This window comes from Schistocerca serialis, chromosome 4 (genome assembly GCF_023864345.2).
Source record: "Schistocerca serialis cubense isolate TAMUIC-IGC-003099 chromosome 4, iqSchSeri2.2, whole genome shotgun sequence".
In the NCBI taxonomy this organism is placed as follows: Eukaryota; Metazoa; Arthropoda; class Insecta; order Orthoptera; family Acrididae; genus Schistocerca; species Schistocerca serialis.
The window spans coordinates 499893176-499913691 of NC_064641.1; the positions used below are offsets into that span (position 1 = coordinate 499893176).

The following is a 20516-nucleotide window of genomic DNA, read 5'->3' on the forward strand; positions in this document are numbered from 1 at the left end:
TCTGCAGAATGTGCTAGACATTCACAGGCATTAACGTAGCTACTCTACTATGACTACATTTAGCACATCAACATCTTTAGTGCTGTTTCTTCAGAAGCAATGTTCTTGAAACTAGATCTTTGTAAAAGATGAAAAAATAAATATACAATATATGTGAGCAGATACATAGCTAACTGTATCATCAAAATAAGAAAAATGTCTTACAAAAGCACAAAAATTAAATAATGACAAAGGTCCAAGTGAAGGGATTACAAAAAAACCACAATATTACAAAGAGACATTTATTAAGTATCCGATCATGATTTTTAGTGGTATAAACAACCAATAACTATTTACATTTTAAATTTTACATGTATATTATCATGTATAATATTAAATTACTCTTTGTAATGTAAACTAAGAGGTGCTGAAAAGTCATACAAATGTTTGTAGTCTGTTGCTCTTTCTTTCAGTACACAAGCAGAAGATGTATGTGCTACTAATCACCTCTGTTAATATCTGTAAAACTGCTTTGTCTGAACATAATTGTTTCTCAAATGATTTATTTGTAAAAACTTAGGACAAGGGTTGGTGCAGTATGGAATAGTGCTCTCCCTTTCAAAACACTTCTGAATTTTTTCCCTAGTTCCTAAACATAGTACTGTGTTACCCTCTATACCTAAATTTGACCAACCCACTTGAGGTGACATGTTGGACCTAATACTTCTCATCAAAGTAATGAAGAAAAAGTAAATACAGGTAAGTGATTAAGAACTTCGAACTTAACCAGAGACAAACATTTGGTTTGCCCCATGTTGGTAAGTTAATGTAATATTACTGTTAATTTCAGGATAAAATCTGGAATCTGAAGCAAAAAAACAGAAAAATATTGTCTGTTTCTGAAAAACTGTAAGAAGGTTTTCTTGTGCTTCACTGTTTCTCCCACATTACAGGGAGAATGTGTGCTGATCATAATTTACACTAATTCAAATGCTTATAAAAATATACTAGTAAACTCCCACAGTTAATAAATAAGTGGGTGGCTGAAAATGATTTACTGTACCTAAAATTACCAACATGTCACATCATCCTAATCTAATTTTTTTATTGTACTTCATTAAACTAATGAAAGTAATTTTAAGCCTCACTATTCCACCGTTTTGGTTTTAGAGCATGGGAAGTAAAATGGGATTGTCATGAATCAATTCTAATGCTCTGAAAAATCACAGTTCAAATGCCACAGACTGCTGACTGCAGAAACACTGCTACTTAAAGAGTTATTTGGCACATCATGAATACATAGTCAACTAAAATATATTACATAGAATCTGACAGTTCAGTGCAGTGTATATCGTTCATTGACTTTTCTTTAAAATAGAGAAACTGCAAATCGAATTTTAAGAAAATAGCAACATTACCAACAACAGCACATACACTCTTCAAGGCCAAAAGCAAGTGAACCATACAAGAATATCGTAGGAATTGAAACACCCTGTTCATGAACATTAGAAGTATCCAGTTACCAAGCAAATCCATTTGTTTTGCTATATTTACTGACAATTTCAGTCAGTATCTCAACACAAATGTGCGCTTACAGTGTTATTTGAAAATACCACTAGACAGAATTTGATGGTTCAACAAATTTATCCAGTTCTTATTTTACTTACATATAACTGTTGGCCCCTTATCATATACAGTTGCTAAAAAATATATGTAAACAGAATGAAACAGGAACATTTCACATGCTGTCAATAGAGAAATCACATTTCAGATCTAGAACACACTGATCGGGTCTTCCCGAAACAGCTTATTCCCAGCAAACTATTCCTTTGCCATAATCCACATAAATTTTTATACAATGACTAAGAGCAGTACATGACACATTTGTGCATACATTACTTCAGACTATTGAACAAAGCACAGAAAGTATACACTGTAAGAAGCAGAGAGATGTCTTCACATTAACTTTTATTTACAAATCAATACATATCATCTTGCTAAACAGCCTGAATAAGTAGATCAACAATAATAATTGAGCACTCTGGAAGGAATGAACGTGCAGAGCCGTGCAAAATTTATGGCAACAAGTGAGAATGTTTTCTTCGATGAAAGCCATTAGAATAGATTTGCTAATGCACTGCTACTTTATCCTCTCCGCTTAAATTTCACCATTAAAAGTACTTTTTTTAATTTCATTCTACTAATTTTTCACTCATTGGGGAAATTTTCATCTTCACTATTAAAATTCGAGTTGTAAAGTACTGCAATCATAAAGGGCAGTTCTGAAACACAACATTGTACCTATTTAGAAAAAAATGTTCCGTCTGGTACATATTGCCTTGGCTATTACAAAACTGCATTAAAGACAGATCACACATGTGCTGAGAACACTTTTATTGTACTCTCAGTAGATGTAAGCAAATGTGATTTGAGCAAGCAATGTTCATAACGTCAAAATCTCAACAGTCATAACAATCGTCCCTGAGCTGTTCCATCCGAAATAAACAAAAATATTGATGGTGTCAACAAGTTACAGCCAATCAAGTCACTTTTTTTGTCTGTCTCTCTCACACACACCAAGGCAATTTTATGGCCATCAATAAGCTTCAGTACAACCATCAGCCACATTTTTCATGATGGTGGTGAATATATGGCAAATTCCCACGAACCTCAGGTCTTCACAGAACAAGACCGTCCTTCAGGAAACAGGTAGACTCCCTCTACACTAAAGATGGAGTTTTCTGAAAAAGAAGATTATGTACGTAAATACACATTTAGTTCCAGAAAACACTATCCATTTAAGAGTTTTTCAGTTTTGTGGCAGAGAAGAAAATCTCTTTAGCGCCCACCAGGAACACAACAAAGATATGCAAATTTAGAAATACAACAATGGCTAGTTTCCATAATTTCCAACATCTCTATGATCATCATCATACATGCTGCCAGATTAGTTTTCCTCTTTGAGTATCATCTTTAGCAATGTGAGAGAAAGTAAGCCAGACATTATAAGCACATAGATTGCCTGTGAAGCAGAAGAATGTGTGAACTTTTAGTGATATTGGAGCTAAATACAATATTTGAACTTAATAAATAAAGAACAATGGTATCATTATTATTAGCAACCCTAGCTTGACAAGAAGAGGATAATTGATTCATTTATTTAAATACTTGTATATATTTCATACCCAGAGGTGCAACCATGGGCATCCCAGAGCAAATTCACTGAACATTAAACCCACTACAAAACACAAATGTACCACCACCTAGCTCCTGATGACAATGTGTTCAAACGATGTGCAGCACATCAAAAAAGAAGTCAAAAGATGAACACTTAACTCTGTTGACACTTAACTCTGAGAGAATAAAGAGGAAAGAAATGTTTAGAAATAGGAAAGAGCAACAAACAAAGAGAAAGTAGTTAAAGCACAAAGAGGGTGATAGAGAAGAAGAGCAATGGCAAAAATGTTTCAGAACATACAGGGAACACAAGAGAAAGGGGGGGGGGGAGGGGGGGGGGGGGGTTTGAAGAGCAAAAATCTAAATGGTATCTTAACACCATTACAACATTCTGAGGTTCTGAGACTAAAAATGACTTTACAAATTTGAGTTCCCAACTGTTTTTTCTTATTATGCTAGCTGCTAAGCACACAAACCTCTTCTCCCAAAAATATTAATAACACTAATTTTTTTTGTTTAATTTTGACTAGTTATTAATTTGGTTCAGTGGCATGTGCTATATGCTAAACAAAGAAAGTAATCTAAAATTAACTTAAAGGAAATTTACAAAACAAAAAAAAATGGAAATAAACAGTTTGTACATTAAAAACGCAGCTTCTACTAGACATAATACCCCTTTAGCACCTAAAATTTAATACGACAAAACTTCTCAAACTTCATAATTTTTATTACAATTTTAGGTATGTGTGTACTAATGTCACAGTTCCTGTAAGTTCATGAGAAAGAAATCTGTGAATTCTACCTGCATCTACACCTATACTCTGGAAAACAGTCTTATGGTGTAATATGGAGGGTACTTTGTACACCAGGATCACGTCCCCCTTTTCCTGTTCCAGGCACAAACAGTTCATGGGAAGAATGATTACTGGTAAGTCTGTGCAAGCTCAAATCTGATTTTATGTTCATCTGTCTTTTCATGAGCATATGAGGAACCAATATTTGAACATGTGTTGGCTCTTACAGGAATACATACTCTCGAAACTTTAATAGCAAACCACACCATGATGTGGACCGTCTCTCTCTTGCAGTGACTGCCACTTGCATAGGCTGAGCATCTCCATGATGCTTTTGCACTTACTAGAAAAAACTGTACCAAAATGTGCTGCTTTTCTTTGTCTTTTCTATTTCCTCTATCAATCTTGTCTAGTACAGCTCCTAGACTGCTGAGAAATATTCAAGTACTGATAGAATGAGTATTTTGTAAACTAGTCCCTTTGCTGATGGACTACATTTCATGTGGATTCTTCCAAAGAATCTCAGTCTGACATCTGCCTTGAATGTGGTTAGTTTTATGTGGTCATTCCAGTTTCAATCACTTCATATACATACTACTACATGTTTTATGGACTGCTTCCAATGTTTGCAGAATAGTCATATAATAGTACAATAATTAGACTGTCTGTCTATTCATGCTTAGTACATTACATTTGCTTATGTTGAGGGTTAATTACCAGGACAAAGTGTCAATCTCTGCAGGTCTTTCTACATTTCCCTATAATTTTCCAGCATTGCATCTTTTCTCTATACAGCAGCATCATTTGCCAAAAGCCTCATGGAACTTTCAACACTGTCCACTATGTCATTTATATATAATATGAATACTAATGGTGCTTTAAGACTCCCATGGGATAAGCCCATAATTACTTTTACAACTGAAGATTTATCACCACTGGAAATTATATGCTAGTTGTGATGTGTGTGCCAGAAATTGTTCATTTCAATCACACAGCTGGTCTGGTATTGTAGATACTCATATTTTGTTCTTTAGAGGCAGTGCAGAACTGTATTGAATGCCTTCTTTAAATCAAAGAACACTGCATTAACCTGGGCACCAGTACCTATTGCTTTATGGGTCTCAAACTAACAGAGTAAGCTGGGTTTCACAGAATATTTTTCATAACTCGTGTTGATTCCTACTGCGGAGATTTCCAGTCTCCAGAAATGTCATAATATGTGTACATAAAACATTCCAAAAATCAACAACTGGTCCAAGTCAGAGATTTAGAACTATGGATTTGTGTGTGTGTTCAATGACCCACCTTGATAATAGGAATGACTTACATTTTTTTTTCTATTACCAGGAACACGTCACTCCTCCAGTGGCCTGATGTACACTGCAGCTGACTTAGTTCTGTAGCACACTATGTAGAATCATATTAGTATCCCATCAGGCACAGTGGCCTTTCATCTGTTGAGCAACTTCAGTTGCTTTTCTATCCCATGGTCACACCTTTCAGTATCTGTCATTTTGAAGTTCACGTGACAATTTGAGGAGGAACTAAAATGCTAACTTTCTCAGTGAAACAGTTTTGGAGAAATATGCAGTGCTTTGGTCTTTTTTGTGTCATCCTTAGTTTTGATACCATTATGATCTCTCAATGTTTAGACAAATGGCTTCAGTCCAATTCCTGATTTAATGTAAGACCAAAACTTCTTAGGATTTTCCATTAAGTCGGTATATAGAATTTTACTTTTGAATACATTGAATACTCCACAGACGTCTCTCCTTACACGAGTTTTGGTTTTGTTCAGTTTTTGTTTGTCTGTGACGCTTCAGCTATGTTTATATTTGCAATGAAGCCCCATCTGTTTTTGTAGAAGCTTTCTAATGAGGTTGTCTAACCACACCAGCTCTTTCCTGTCCCTCACTACCTTGCCTGGCAGATACTTTCTACGGCGTATTTTACATACTCTAACTTTGGCCATTGATGCTCAACATTGTCAGTGTTAGATATGAAATTTTCATCTTTACTGCTCACATAGTCTGAAACAAGCTACTGGAAATGACAGCAATGTTTATTAAGTCTCGCATCAGTAAACTTTGTCACAACAACTGGTAATTCTGCAGTCATCATTAAGATGGAAACATGACAATATAGAGTTTCCTGATAGCTCCCTGTAGGCATTCTGGTTCAAATTATCCACCACCTCAGCTGAAGGACTCAATTCTGTATAACTAAAATGTCCTCACATCATCTTTAGATATATCTCCCACTCTCACCATCCAATGCATGTAATCCATTAGATAATCTTTCTGTGGATTACAATGATCACAACACTGCACATCTTATGTTTACACATCTTATGTTTATAAGACAGATAAATATATGAGCACACAATCTGATTAGAGTCTTCTGTGGTCCACTGTGTGTGCCACTGTAGCTCTACTACTTACTGTAACTGTGTTTTACAGGCAAGAGTGACCAAGAACTTCATATGTGCAACTCTAGTTCAAATGTCCCAGTGATGCAGTGCACTCTGCATTGATTGTTCACAAAAGAGCTGGCAAGGACCAGCATTAATGTCCTACACTTTTTTTTTTGCCTGATGGCAAACAAATTTTAATCTTGAGCCAACACATATGCTGTTTATCTGCTTCTTTGTGGTCAACTTTTGGCTGTAGTTTGGTTAGAAATTTCTACTAGATCAACAACCACCAACAGGAAGGTGATGTAATATATGGCGACACACTTGTGACATACAACAACTGGAAGAATTACATTTGCTACATCTGTAATTTTCGTAACCTATGTTACATTTTATCCTCTAAGAACAAACAGGTAAAATTAACACTACGCTTGCTTGACTGTTTACAGCACCTATAACTTATCCATTACCATATACATGCAGATACTACGAGAGGCATTCAGTAAGTAATGTGACACACTTTCCTTTGGCCAACTTCAATTGAAAAAATGCAGAATTTGTTGTGGGACATCTTGGAATATTACCACCTCAGCCCCTATAATTTCATGAAGTTCTGATAGGTGGCAACACTATACATAGCCTTCAAAATGGTGTCTGTAATGGGGATGCGTTCCAAGCAAACATCTGTCACTGAATTTCTGGTGGAAAACCACAGATATTCATAGGTACTTAATGATGACAATAATGATGATTGGTTTGTTGGGCGCTCAACTGCGCGGTTATCAGCGTCCGTACAAACTCCCAAACTTTGCTCAGTTGAAGCTCACCATGTTCATGAATGATGATGAAATGACGACAACACAAACACACAGTCATCTGGAGGCAGGTGAAAATCCCTGACCCCGCTGGGAATCGAACCTGGGACACCATGCTCAGGAAGTGAGAATGCGACCGCGAGCTGCGGATGGTACTTAACAAATGTCTGCGAAGACCTGGCAATGAACAAATGCCTGGTGAGTCATTGGACAAGGCATCTATCACATTGCAATAAGGTCGAGCAAACCAGCCCGACCTCACGCGCATGCTGGCTGGCCGCATACAGTGGTGACTCCTGCAACATTGGAGTGTGCGGACACTTTCAGTCAAGATTACTGACAGACCACAATCAAACATCTTGCTGCACAACTGGATGTCTCCGTTGGTAGTGCTGGCATGCTCATCCACCTGTTGTAATACTCACAAGGTGTGTGCCCTCTGTATTCCTCACCACTTAACAGAAGACCATAAAGAGCAACAAAGGACCATCAGTGTGGCATTCCTTGTGCATTGCGAGCCCTTATTGTTACAATTTTTCATCGCTTATCACAGATACTGAAAATATGTGTTCATCAGTTTGAATTGGAAACAGATGGCAATCCATGGAAAGACACCACACCACCTCTCCTACAAAGTAGTAGTTCAAAGCCGTGCCCTCAACCAGTAAAGTCATGGTGACAGTCTTTTGGGACTGAAGGAGTTATTCTGTTTGATGTACTTCTTCACAGTGCAATGATCAACTCTTTAAGTGTACTGTGGTATTCTCAGGAAATTGAAGAAACGACTTCAGCTGGTTCGTCACCACAATAATGCAAATGAGCTTCTCCTTCTCCATGACAACACAAGGGCTCAATAGAGGAGCTCATGGAACTTCCATTGGACTGTGTTTCCTCACCCACACTTCACGGCAAGCAGTACCTGGATGAGGGGAAGTTTATTGCTACAGCAAGACATTGACTGATGTCAACTAGCAGAGTGGCACCATACAGGTCCTTCCAGTAAGGTGGCACACGGTTGTCACATTGAAAAGAGATTTTGTTGGAAATAGGATTTTGTAGCCTAAAGACTGGAGAACTATTTGGTGTATTGGAATTATGAACAAAACCAACCTGCTTTCAGAAAAAAAAGTTTTGCATTGCTTGCTGAGCACTCCTCGTACTACCTTTAACATGCCAGGTGATTAATTTTCTATTCAAGCATACTATTAAGCTGCTGGACACACACACACACACACACACACACACACACACACACACACACACACTGTATAGTCAAACAGCAGCAGAATTTAACAAAAATGTACAATAACCAAATGTGCAAGTAGTTTCTGTTGCAGATTAATGTGAACACACATTTTGCATACATACAGGTGTGACCAACACACTTTATAAATGATCTGTCCAACAGAGAGACATTTAAACTGATGTTCCCTGTTACATTACTGAATAAATGGAAAGTAAGACAGGTTTGAGTGTACAGTCTCACCAATGTGAATATCGCAAAAGGTGGAAATAGTAGTTAAGATGGCCAATTTATGGGAAGGAAATGAATGCAGCTGATTTAAGGTGACATCCTGGCACTCACCTGCAGTAATTTTGCAAAATGGCAGAAAAACTGAAAACCATATGCTTCTGAATACGAATTGGGTATCCTAACTAGCCTAACACCCTTGACACTGACAAAATTATAATGTTTCTGTATTAACTTAAGGAAAACAGGACAACAACAAGTTTGCAATATGTAAAGCTTTTTGTATTTGTGGTTTTCCTTCAAAAGACAGCCTCATATCTTATGGCAATTCAGTGTCTGTACCATAAAATTTATTCTTCTTCCTCCTCTTCTTTGTTTGTTCCCAATATTTTTTCTTTTCCATCAACACAAACTCTAGTAACAATAGCTCAAGATCCTGTGAACATTCCATGCTGTTTGACACATTTCATATGCAGAATTTTGTACTGGACCGAGATTTAAACTTGAAAAACTTAATGAAAAGCTGTTTAACTGGCTGAAGATGAAGTACGCGCCTCCAATACCAATGCATAACAGTTAACTGAGATGAACATGAAGGTAGCCAGTTAAAAATCAAGAGGTAGAAGTTTTCTTCTCCAGAATTTGATTAGTAGGCGGAGCAAAGGAGGAGGAGGCGGCGGCGATGGTGGTGGTGTAAAGTTTTTTTGCTATCAGACTGTGCTAGTACCATTTAATAATCATAAACTTCTCTACAATGTGTCACATAATGAAGACAAGAACACTTTATGGTGACTCATACACTGGATGGCTATGATAATGTAATACTCCTTTGGTAACATTTGACAAGAGTGGGTTATCTACTCAATGAACTTGCTCCCTAGTCTTTTCTTGCTTTTTGTGCTCATCCGTAACACGAACTTTGCAAAGTACTAATTTAATATTCAATAAATGTGTGGAAAACATGACACACATTAATACCAATGAGGTGATCTTTTTCTATTCTTTCTAGGAGTAGATCTTAAAGTGAAAACTGGTAGTAAGTTAAACTGTTTCAACAGCAGTCTTTATTTTCACTCTAAATAACAGAACAAGCAGATGTGTGCATCTCCTGGAGAGCAGAAGAAGTAATATACAGAGGTCCTAAAATACACTCTAGGAAAAAAAAAGCAATGCACATGAAGGATATATCAAAATGGGATAGAAATCAGTATATATGATGTACATGCACAGACAAACAAATTATTACAATTTCAGATAAAATGGATGATTTATTTAAAAGAAACCGCTTCTCAAATTGACTAAGTCAATAACACATCCTCTCTCAAATGCTGACGTATTGTTCACGTATCTGTCTGAGACATAGTTACTTTCAAACTCAGTATACAGAACGAAATTCTTGAGGACTTTATGCCCTGGTGTGGACATATCCTCTATTTACTATCATTGCAAGCTGAGCAGTGAAATTTTGCTGTAGCATCACACATTCATCCATCAGTCATCAAAGTTTACAGTTTTCCATTTTCTGATAATACCTGTATTAATACTGATTTGCGACCAATTTGCATAGCTTGTTAGTGGTGCTTTTTGTCTTAGAATGTACTTGCAATATGAGTAAAAGAAAAATAATTTTAAATGGTAACATACCATCTGGTAATTCATACAGCTTCCGAGGAAGTGAGGCAAAGTAACGATGCCTCAGTGCATCTTCTGCACCTATCCTGTTGTCTGGATTGAGCTGTAAAATGAGAAAATAGAAACTGACTGAAGACTCTACTCTCTTATTACGTTACAGAGCCAATAATTTCACTAAACACTTTTATGGTTAATACCTCAGTCAAATGGTTATCTCACAGTTTCTGTTCCTCTAGCCTCAATTGCAATACCTGTGACTTATTCCATACTCAAGTTATTCTCATTTATTTTATGAACAATCACTTCTCACTTACAAGGACATGTGTGTGTTTTATTATTAACTTTTACTAACAAAGAGATAGAGGGGCTGGCCAGTACTTACCTCAGCTCAGTACAGCCGATAGATACACATAAAACAGAACTGAAAATTTACATTCCTAGCTTTCGGAACTTTGTTCCTTCATCAGGGAGGAGAGAGGGGGGAAAAAAGGGAAGAAGGGAAAGTGGATTCAGTTACTCACAACCCAGGTTATGAAGCAACAGGGAAAGGTAAACAGGGAGGGTAGCAAGGATGGAGACATGGTTGTCAGAGGGAAGCCAAAGATATTCTACTGTAAGTACTGTGCCAGCTTCAAACCAAAGAGGATGCATACAGAAGTAAAGTATAAAGATAAACACAACTATGTAGGATGAAAAGATGCGTGAATGGCTAAAGAGGAAAGGGAAAGAGGAGAAGACTGAAGAGTGAATGGGAGTGAGGTTGTTTAACGTAGGTTCAGTCCAGGGGGATGGCGGGATGAAAGGATGTGTTGGAGTGCAAGTTCCCATCTCCGCAGTTCAGAGGGACTGGTGTTGGGTGGGAGAAGCCAAATGGCACATACGGTGTAGCAGGTTCCTAGGTCCCTAGAATTATGCTGGAGGGCATGCTCCGCTACTGGGTATTGGGCATCTCCTAGGCGGACAGTTCGTCTGTGTCCGTTCATTCGCTCAGCCAGTTTGGTTGTTGTCATGTCGATGTAAAAGGCTGTGCAGTGCAGGCACGTCAGTTGATAAATGACATGTGTAGTTTCACACGTAGCCCTGCCTTGAATTGTGTATGTTTTACCAGTAGCGGGGCTGGAGTAGGTGGTTGTGGGCGGATGCATGGGGCAGGTTTTGCAGCGGGGTCGGTTACAGGGGTAGGAACCGCTGGGTAGAGAAGGTAGTCTGGGAATATTGTAGGGTTTAACAAGGATGTTACGGAGGTTAGGGGGGCGACGAAAGGCAACTCTGGGTGGTGTGGGGAGAATTTTGTCAAGGGATGATCTCATTTCAGGGGTTGACTTGAGAAAGTCATATCCCTGGCGGAGTAATTTGTTGATGTTTTCGAGGCCAGGATAATATTGGGTGACAAGGGGGACGCTTCTGTGTGGTCTGGGGGTAGGAACATTGTTGTTGGACGGGGAGGAATGTATTGCTCGGGAAATCTGTTTGTGGACAAGATCTGCAGGATAGTTGCGGGAGAGGAAAGCACTGGTCAGGTTATTGGTGTAGTTGTTGAGGGATTCGTCACTGGAGCAGATACGTTTGCCACGAATACCTAGGCTGTAGGGAAGGGAGCGTTTGATGTGGAAAGGATGGCAGCTATCAAAGTGAAGGTACTGTTGTTTGTTTGTGGGTTTGATATGGACAGAGGTGTGGATGTGAGCTTCAACAAGATGAAGGTCAACATCCAGGAAGGTGGCTTGGGTTTTGGAGAAGGACCAGGTGAAATTCAGATTCGAAAAGGAGTTGAGGTTATGGAGGAAATTAAGGAGTGTTTCTTCACCATGAGTCCAGACCACAAAGATGTCATCTATAAACCTATACCAGGCCAGGGGAAGCAGCTGTTGGGTCTTTAGGAAAGCCTCCTCCATGCGGCCCATGAAGAGGTTGGCATAGGAGGGAGCCATCCTGGTTCCCATGGCCGTTCCCCTGATTTGTTTGTAGGTCTGGCCTTCAAAAGTGAAGTAATTATGGGTGAGGATGAAGTTGGTAAGTGTGATAAGGAACGAGGTTTTTGGAAGATCTTCGGGTGGGCGTTGGGAGAGGTAGTGCTCAAGGGCAGAGAGACCATGGGTATGTGGGATGTTTGTGTAAAGGGATGTAGCATCTATGGTGACAAGAAAGGTTTCAGGTGGGAGAGGAGTGGGAATGGATTTGAGGCATTCTAGGAAGTGGTTTGTGTCTTTGATGTAGGATGGGAGTCTGCGGGTGATAGGTTGTAGGTGCTGGTCTACCAGAGCTGAGATACGTTCGGTTGGGGATTTGAAGCCTGCTACAATGGGACGGCCAGGATGGTTCTCTTTGTGGATTTTGGGTAATAGGTAGAAGGTAGGGGTACGTGGCTCAGGTGGAGTGAGTAAGTCTATGGAAGCCGTTGTGAGGCCTTGTGAGGGACCTTGGATTTTTAGGATATTTTGCAGCTCAGTCTGGATGGAGGGAATGGGATCCTGGGTAACAGCTTTGTAGGTTGAGGTGTCAGAGAGTTGACGCAGTCCTTCTGCCACATACTCCACATGGTCAAGTACGACAGTTGTGGAGCCTTTATCCGCCAGGAGGATGACAATAGAGTGGTCTATTTTCAGCTCTTTAATGGCATGGGATTCAGCTGGGGTGATGTTGGGGGTTGTCAGGATGTTCTTCAAGAAAGACTGGGAGGCAACACTGGATGTGAGGAATTCCTGAAATGTCTGCAAGGGATGGTTTTGGGGGAGGGGAGGAGGATCCCTTTGAGAAGGCAGTCGAAACTGTTCTAGACAGGGTTCAACACTGGGTCTAGTACTTGGGGGCTGTGTTTGGGTAGTGAAGTGATATTTCCAGTTGAGGTTCCGGGTGAATGAGAGGAGATCTTTAACCAGGGCAGTGTGGTTGAATTTAGGTGTGGGGCTAAAGGTTAAGCCTTTTGATAGAACAGATGTCTCTGGAGGAGAGAGGGATCTGGATGAGAGGTTTAGGACTGAATTGGGAGTGGTGATATGTGGCATTTGACTGTGGTTATAGTTGAGATTTGGTCTGTGTGGGGTATGTGCTGGGATGGGGAGATTGAGTAGGGTGGCTAGGCTAGGTTTGCTGGCTATGAGGGGGGTTTGTTGAAGGTTCTGTTGTGGTTGGTGTTTGTGAGGGATAGGGAGAGGGACCCCACTTCTTAGGTGTTGCACTAGCACTGTGGATAGTTTTTTCAGGTGTTGTGTGGCATGGAACTCAAGTTTGCAGCTGGCTTCTAGGATGATGTTCCTCAGTGTGTTCTCCAAGCAAGGGTTTGAGAGGTGGAGGACTTTGAAGAGAGATAGGAGCTGTTGGGAGTGGTGGTTACATGAAGTAGTGTAGAGATTCAGGACAAGTTGGGTAAGGGCTAAGGATTGAAGGTTCTGGAAGTCCAGGAGAGACTGGTGGAAGGAGGAATTGCACCCAGAGATGGGAACTTTTAAGGTAAGCCCTTTAGGGGTAATTCCAAAGGTTAAGCAGGACTGGAGGAAAAGTATGTGGGATTGCAGTTTGGCTACAGTGAATGCATGTTTCCGGAATGAATGTAAATAATGTGGTATAGGATTAGGGTACATAGTGGGTAACTGGTGGATAGGGAAATTAAATAACTAAAGTTGAAATAGTAATCATAAGAAGGAGTAAAACACGGAGGGAAGGACGAGAAGGAAAGAAATTGTGTTGGTAATGTTCCATACCAAAGGAAGACCAGTAAATAAGAAAAATACGGAAAAAGTTGGCCAGACCAAGCAAGTACGTCCAGATCAGGGGAAAAAGAACACACGTAGCTCAAAAACAGAGATAGCGAGTGGCGAAAAAAGATCGCGCGTGCCGCAAAAGCGATCGCGCGTGCCGCAAAAGCGATCGCGCGTGCCGCAAAAGCGATCGCGCGTGCCGCAAAAGCGATCGCGCGTGCCGCAAAAGCGATCGCGCGTGCCGCAAAAGCGATCGCGCGTGCCGCAAAAGCGATCGCGCGTGCCGCAAAAGCGATCGCGCGTGCCGCAAAAAAGATCGCGCGTGCCGCAAAAAAGATCGCGCGTGCCGCAAAAAAGATCGCGCGTGCCGCAAAAAAGATCGCGCGTGCCGCAAAAAAGATCGCGCGTGCCGCAAAAAAGATCGCGCGTGCCGCAAAAAAGATCGCGCGTGCCGCAAAAAAGATCGCGCGTGCCGCAAAAAAGATCGCGAGTGCCGCAAAAAAGATCGCGAGTGCCGCAAAAAAGATCGCGAGTGCCGCAAAAAAGATCGCGAGTGCCGCAAAAAAGATCGCGAGTGCCGCAAAAAAGATCGCGAGTGGGGCAGAAATGTCCCAAAAAATTTTTCTTGTGGCAGAGAAAGATAGCCAATGGCACAAAAATATCGCCAGCAACAAGAAATCGACGGAAATGGATGATACTGGTAGGTGTGGAAGAGATTGTTGGCAGTGATTGTTGGCTGGGAAACAGCGAATAACGAACGTTAAAACTATGGAATGTTGAATAAATAAATCAATAAATAAAAAAGAGAAGAGGACTATAAACGGAACAAGATAATAGGAGGAAGATGAAACTAGCACAGTTGGTGACGAAAATATTTATTTATGTATATATAAAACACTGAAGAAGAGAAAGTGTTAAGATGACAGACGAAAGTGATAGCTAACAAAAGGGACAAAACAATGAAGGATGTGGACCATATAGGTGATCTAAATGATTAATTAATCATTATTAATTAATTAATTAATTAATTAATCATTATTATTAACTTTCAGCAATGTAAACAGTTTTCCTTGTCACAAAACATGTAACAGCAGATATTGTCTTTGAGAGATACAGGAACTGTTAATGAGCAATAAGTGGTACTTATTTGTCCCCACTGTAGAAAAATACGAAGTAGTTCACTTCACACAGCTGTGACAATTAAGACAGGTTACAACTGCAATACATGTTTATCACAGTTTTTTCTCCATTTCTGCATATGCTCCCTTATTAGTAAGTATGTGCATAGCGAAGAGCACTGTGCACAGTGTATAAATCTTCATGACACAAGATATGCAAGTAATTATTTGTGTTTACACATAAATTTGCTAATTTTAATTAGGTTTATTGCTGTATTAAGCTGGCTTGTCTAATATCACTATCCTATTATCTGTGGATGTATTAAAAACTAGTTGCTATGGTGTTCATTCCAAAGATGCTCAATACTAGTCTATCCCACAAAATCCTCTTAATCTCTCAATAATTACTGCAACTTACAGCTGTATTCACACCCTTGTCTCCCTCCACAACAGTTACTCCTCACACTTACTTCCAATACCAAATAGACAATTTCTTGATGTTTCATGTGAAATGAGTAGTAGGGATATCAACAATATGATGAAAAGGATAGATTGCTACTCATCATAAAGATGACACATTGAGTTGCAGACAAGCACAACAAAAAGACTTACTCTCTGAGTTTTCATCCAAAGCCTTCTTTAGAAAGGAAAACAAAACTGAATACCCTGCACTCCAGCACCTGAAAGAACACTCTAGTTATCAAGCCTACTGATATCCTACTGCCGCCTTAGGGCACCACTATCGAATTTCTGTACTACCCACAGTGCTGCTCCTCATCAACCCCTCTTAACACCCAGAGCCTGCCCTCCAGTTAGCCACATCCAGGAAACTCCCTGCCAACACTACACTAAATGCAAAGACGAAACAATCCCAGAATACTTTTGACAACATTTCCACCAAAATCCTCAGCCACAGACAAGTCTTAGCCCTATCCTAAGAGCTCACCTTCAGCATTACACCCTAATTTAATCAAGCTGGACCTGCCAAAGACCTGCCAAAGACCTGCCAAAGACCTGCCAAAGACCTGCCAAAGACCTGCCAAAGACCTGCCAAAGACCTGCCAAAGACCTGCCAAAGACCTGCCAAAGACCTGCCAAAGACCTGCCAAAGACCTGCCAAAGACCTGCCAAAGACCTGCCAAAGACCTGCCAAAGACCTGCCAAAGACCTGCCAAAGACCTGCCAAAGACCTGCCAAAGACCTGCCAAAGACCTGCCAAAGACCTGCCAAAGACCTGCCAAAGACCTGCCAAAGACCTGCCAAAGACCTGCCAAAGACCTGCCAAAGACCTGCCAAAGACCTGCCAAAGACCTGCCAAAGACCTGCCAAAGACCTGCCAAAGACCTGCCAAAGACCTGCCAAAGACCTGCCAAAGACCTGCCAAAGACTTGCTATCCTTCTCCCAGTCCCTGTCGTGAAACACTTCCTTGCCACCAATCACTCCAACCAAAGGCAACCTAATCACAACATTAAACCCTGTCTCTCCAGTTCTAGCATCATCCAACATGATTCTCCCTTCCCTCCCCCCTCCTAACCATCACCTTCCATGTTTTCCTTACCTCGAACTTGGCCTCATAATCCTCCTCCAGGTTCCTTCCTAAGAACAACCTTTTAATTTTATCCTAACACACAACCACTTCTTGTTTGATGGAAATGTATTCAAACAAATCTGCAGCACAGCCACAGGCATCAGCATGGCACCCTCCTATGCCAATCTGTTTATGGGCCATCTGGAGGAAACCTTCCTAGCCTCTCAAACCCCTGGTTCATGTCCACTGATGATGTCTTCATGATCTGGACTCAGGGCCAACACATCTTATCCTCATTACTTCACAACCTCAACACCTTCTCTCCCACTTGTTTCACCTGGCTCTCCTCAACCCAGTGTGCCGCCTTCCTGGACCTTGACCTGCTTATCTCTAATGGTTCCACCCAGATGTGTACCCATATTAAACAAACCAACCACCAATAGTTACCCACATTTCGAAAGCTGCCATCCCTTCCATACAAAAAAAATCCCTCCCATCCAACCTGGCCGTCCTGGGATAGCATATCTGAAGTGACAAGAACTCCCTTGCCCAGTATGCTGAATGTCTCACAAAAGCCTTTACAGACAGGCACTATTCTCCAGACAGAGTCAGCCATCAGGTTTTCCATGCCATAAATCCATACACCTCCGATCCTACCACCACCCCCAAGAACAAGTTACAAAGGAGCACCCACTTCGTCACCCAATACCACTCTAGACTGGAGCAACTGAACCACATCCTTTATCAGGGGCTTTGATTACCTATCATCATGCCTTGAAATGGACATCCTACCCAAGAACCTTCCACCTTTCCTAAAATGGCATTCTGACACTCACCCAACTTCCATAATATTACAGTCCATCCCTATGCCACTCTCAATCAGATTTTAACCCTTTAGAAGACCCATGTGCAAGACCTGCCCAATGCACCCACCCAGCACTTCCTATTCAGTCCTGTCACAGGACTATTTACCCCCTCAGAGGTCGGACCACCTATGAAAGAAGCCATGTCGCATATCAGCTCTGCAACAATCATTGCAGCTTTTTATATTGGTATGACTACTAAACAGCTGTCCACAAGGATGAATGGCCACCTCCGAACTGTCCAAGAGCAAAGTGGACTACCCTGTGGCATAACAGGTAGCTGAACATAATGTGCTAGACATAAATGGCTCCTTCACAACTCAGGCCATCTCGGTCCTCACTTCCGGCACCAGCTTTATTGAACCACGGTGATGGGAATTATCCTTACAACATATTCTCTCTCCCGAAATCATCCTCGCCTCAACCTACAGTAACCTATTGGCCCTCCTCACCCTACACTCAATAGTTTCTGCCCCATCCCATCATCATTTCCCAGTTCACATCCCTCCACCCTCATTGTGCACTGCTCTCTGCCAGCACACCCACCTTTCTTTTCCCCTTCTCTGCTTCTCTTCTGTTCCACACTCCCACTCCCTCCCCATAGCCTTCCAAAATTGCACATGACAGCCTTGTCCTGCCACCTAGTCCCTGCATGCTCCACCAGGCAGTGCTGACTATCTCCCCCCCCCCCCCCCCCTCCCAACTGTCTCCCACTCCCTCCCCCATCACTGCCCCACTCTGAAGTAAGCAACTCAACTGTCATCTTCACAGTGAGTCGCAAGCAACCTTTTTCATAATATTGTTAACTAGTATCAATATTTTGCAAGCATGACTTATTAAACTGACAGTTCAGTAATATTCAACAACTGTCAGCAACTGCTTTCTTTGTAATGCAAATTATTACATTCTTCGCTGAGTCGATGCAATTTTCACCTCTTTCATGTATCTTGCATTCCAGGTGGAACAGTTTTGTCATGCTGGCTCTCCCAAGGATTTCAATAATCCTAAGGGAACATTGCCTGCTTCAAACACCTTGTTTCCAGTTAAGTTTTTCAATGCTGTGACAAATTCTTCTCACAGTACTGTATGTCACCTATCATTCTCAACTACTTCCTTTTTCCTTTCTGTAATATTTTCTTCAAGTTCATTTCCCTTGTAGAACCCCATGTAAATTCCTCTCACCTTTTTCTTTTTCCCTTCTTAGCATAGTACTGGTTCATCATCATTTTTCTCAATATTCATATTGTCACTTCTCTTTTCCCAGAAGGTCTCTCTCTAAACTTCCTATAGGTGGTACGTATCTTTCCAATAGTTGTGTGCGCTTCTAAATCTTGGCATTTGCCCTCTAGCCATTCCTGCTCAGCTATTTTGTATTTTCTGCCAGACATTTTTACATGTCCACATTCCCTTTGACCTGTGTTGTGCTATTTTTCTTTTTATTTTCTCCTTTTGTCAATTAAATTAAATACCTCCTGCGTCATCAAAAGATTTTTACAAGTTCTTGTCTTTCTACCTATTTGATTCTTTGCTACATCAGTCAAACATTGCCTAATGCTTCCTACAAAACTGTCAACAATCTCTGGTTCTTTCAATGTATTTGTGTCCCATCTCCTTAATGTTTACCTTTTTGCAATTTACAATGTACAATTCATAACCAACAAGTTATGGTACATGTCCACATCTGCCTATGGAAATGTCTCAGTTTAAAATCTGGTTCCCATATCTCTCTTACCATTATGTGACCAACAGTAAACCTTCCAGGTCTCTTCCACAAATTATTACATCAAGAGTTAGCAATGATTAAAGTATGCTCTTTACTAAATTCTACCTGACAGACTACTCATTCATTCCTTTCCCCCAGTCCATGTTCTGCTGTTCTCTTCCTTTTTCCTAATATTGAATTCCAGTCCTGCATCACTCTTAAATTTTCATCTTCCTCAACTATGTGAATAATTTCTTTTGTCTTACAACTATTATAAAGGTAAACAGGATCTTTTTTCATAAGATCTTCTTGTCTGCTATTCACTAGCTATTTTCTGCTCCTAAAATGAAGCGTTAGTCATTAATATAGATGTACTATGCAAGTGAAGCTTGATGATTGTGACATGATGGTATATATCCCTCATGGTCGTTGTTGTTGTTGTTGTTGTGGTCTTCAGTCCTGAGACTGGTTTGATGCAGCTCTCCACGCTACTCTATCCTGTGCAAGCTTCATCTCCCAGTACTTACTGCAACCTACATCCTTCTGAATCTGCTTAGTGTATTGATCTCTTGGTCTCCCTCTACGATTTTTACCCTCCACGCTGCCCTCCAATGCTAAATTTGTGATCCCTTGATGCCTCAAAACATGTCCTACCAACCGATCCCTTCTTCTAGTCAAGTTGTGCCACAAACTTCTCTTCTCCCTAATCCTATTCAATACCTCCTCATTAGTTACGTGATCTACCCACCTTATCATGGTCCTTAGGAAACCTAAAAAAAGATGTGGTATCATCATCTTGTTGCTGCATTTATTGGACTATTCAATGTTCCCATTTGTAAAAACTATTATACACACAAAAATAAACTACTATTCGCTTTCACGATCACACCTAACTCAACAGTTTTACTTACTGACCACTTGGCATGCCACTGGCGCAGTAGGTGAAGTGTCACGACTGTTATGTTAGACTATGGGAAAGATCAATTTGGATTCAGGAGAAATGAAGGGACATGCAAGGCAATGCTGATCCTACGACTTATCTTAGAAAATTCGTTAATGAAAGGAAACCTACATTTATGGTATCGGTAGACTTAGAGAAAACTTTTGACAATGTTGACTGGAACATCCTCTTTCAAATTTTAGAGGTGACAGGGGTAAAATACAGGGAGCAAAAGCCTATTTATAATTTGTACAGAAACCAGATGGCAGTTATAAGAATCTCCCATCCCTGATGCTATTCAATCTGTACACTGAACAAGCATTAAGGAAACCAAATAAAAATTTGGAACAGGAATTAAAGAAATAAAACCTCTGTGGTTTGCTGA

General features: G+C 40.5%; 1 protein-coding gene across 3 annotated transcripts in view; it reads right to left on the reverse strand.

The window, feature by feature from the left end:
• Positions 1 to 267: 267 nt before the first annotated feature.
• Positions 268 to 20516, reverse strand: part of LOC126475226 (cyclin-dependent kinase 14) — a 182277-nt gene continuing 162028 nt past the window's right edge. For all 3 annotated transcript variants that reach the window (XM_050102902.1, XM_050102901.1, XM_050102900.1), the window contains 2 exons: positions 10294 to 10384; positions 268 to 2720 (listed from right to left, as the gene is read on the reverse strand). In XM_050102902.1, the coding sequence (XP_049958859.1) occupies positions 2650 to 2720; positions 10294 to 10384 (162 nt within the window). In that variant the 3' untranslated portion in view covers positions 268 to 2649. The remainder of the gene's footprint in view (positions 2721 to 10293; positions 10385 to 20516) is intronic.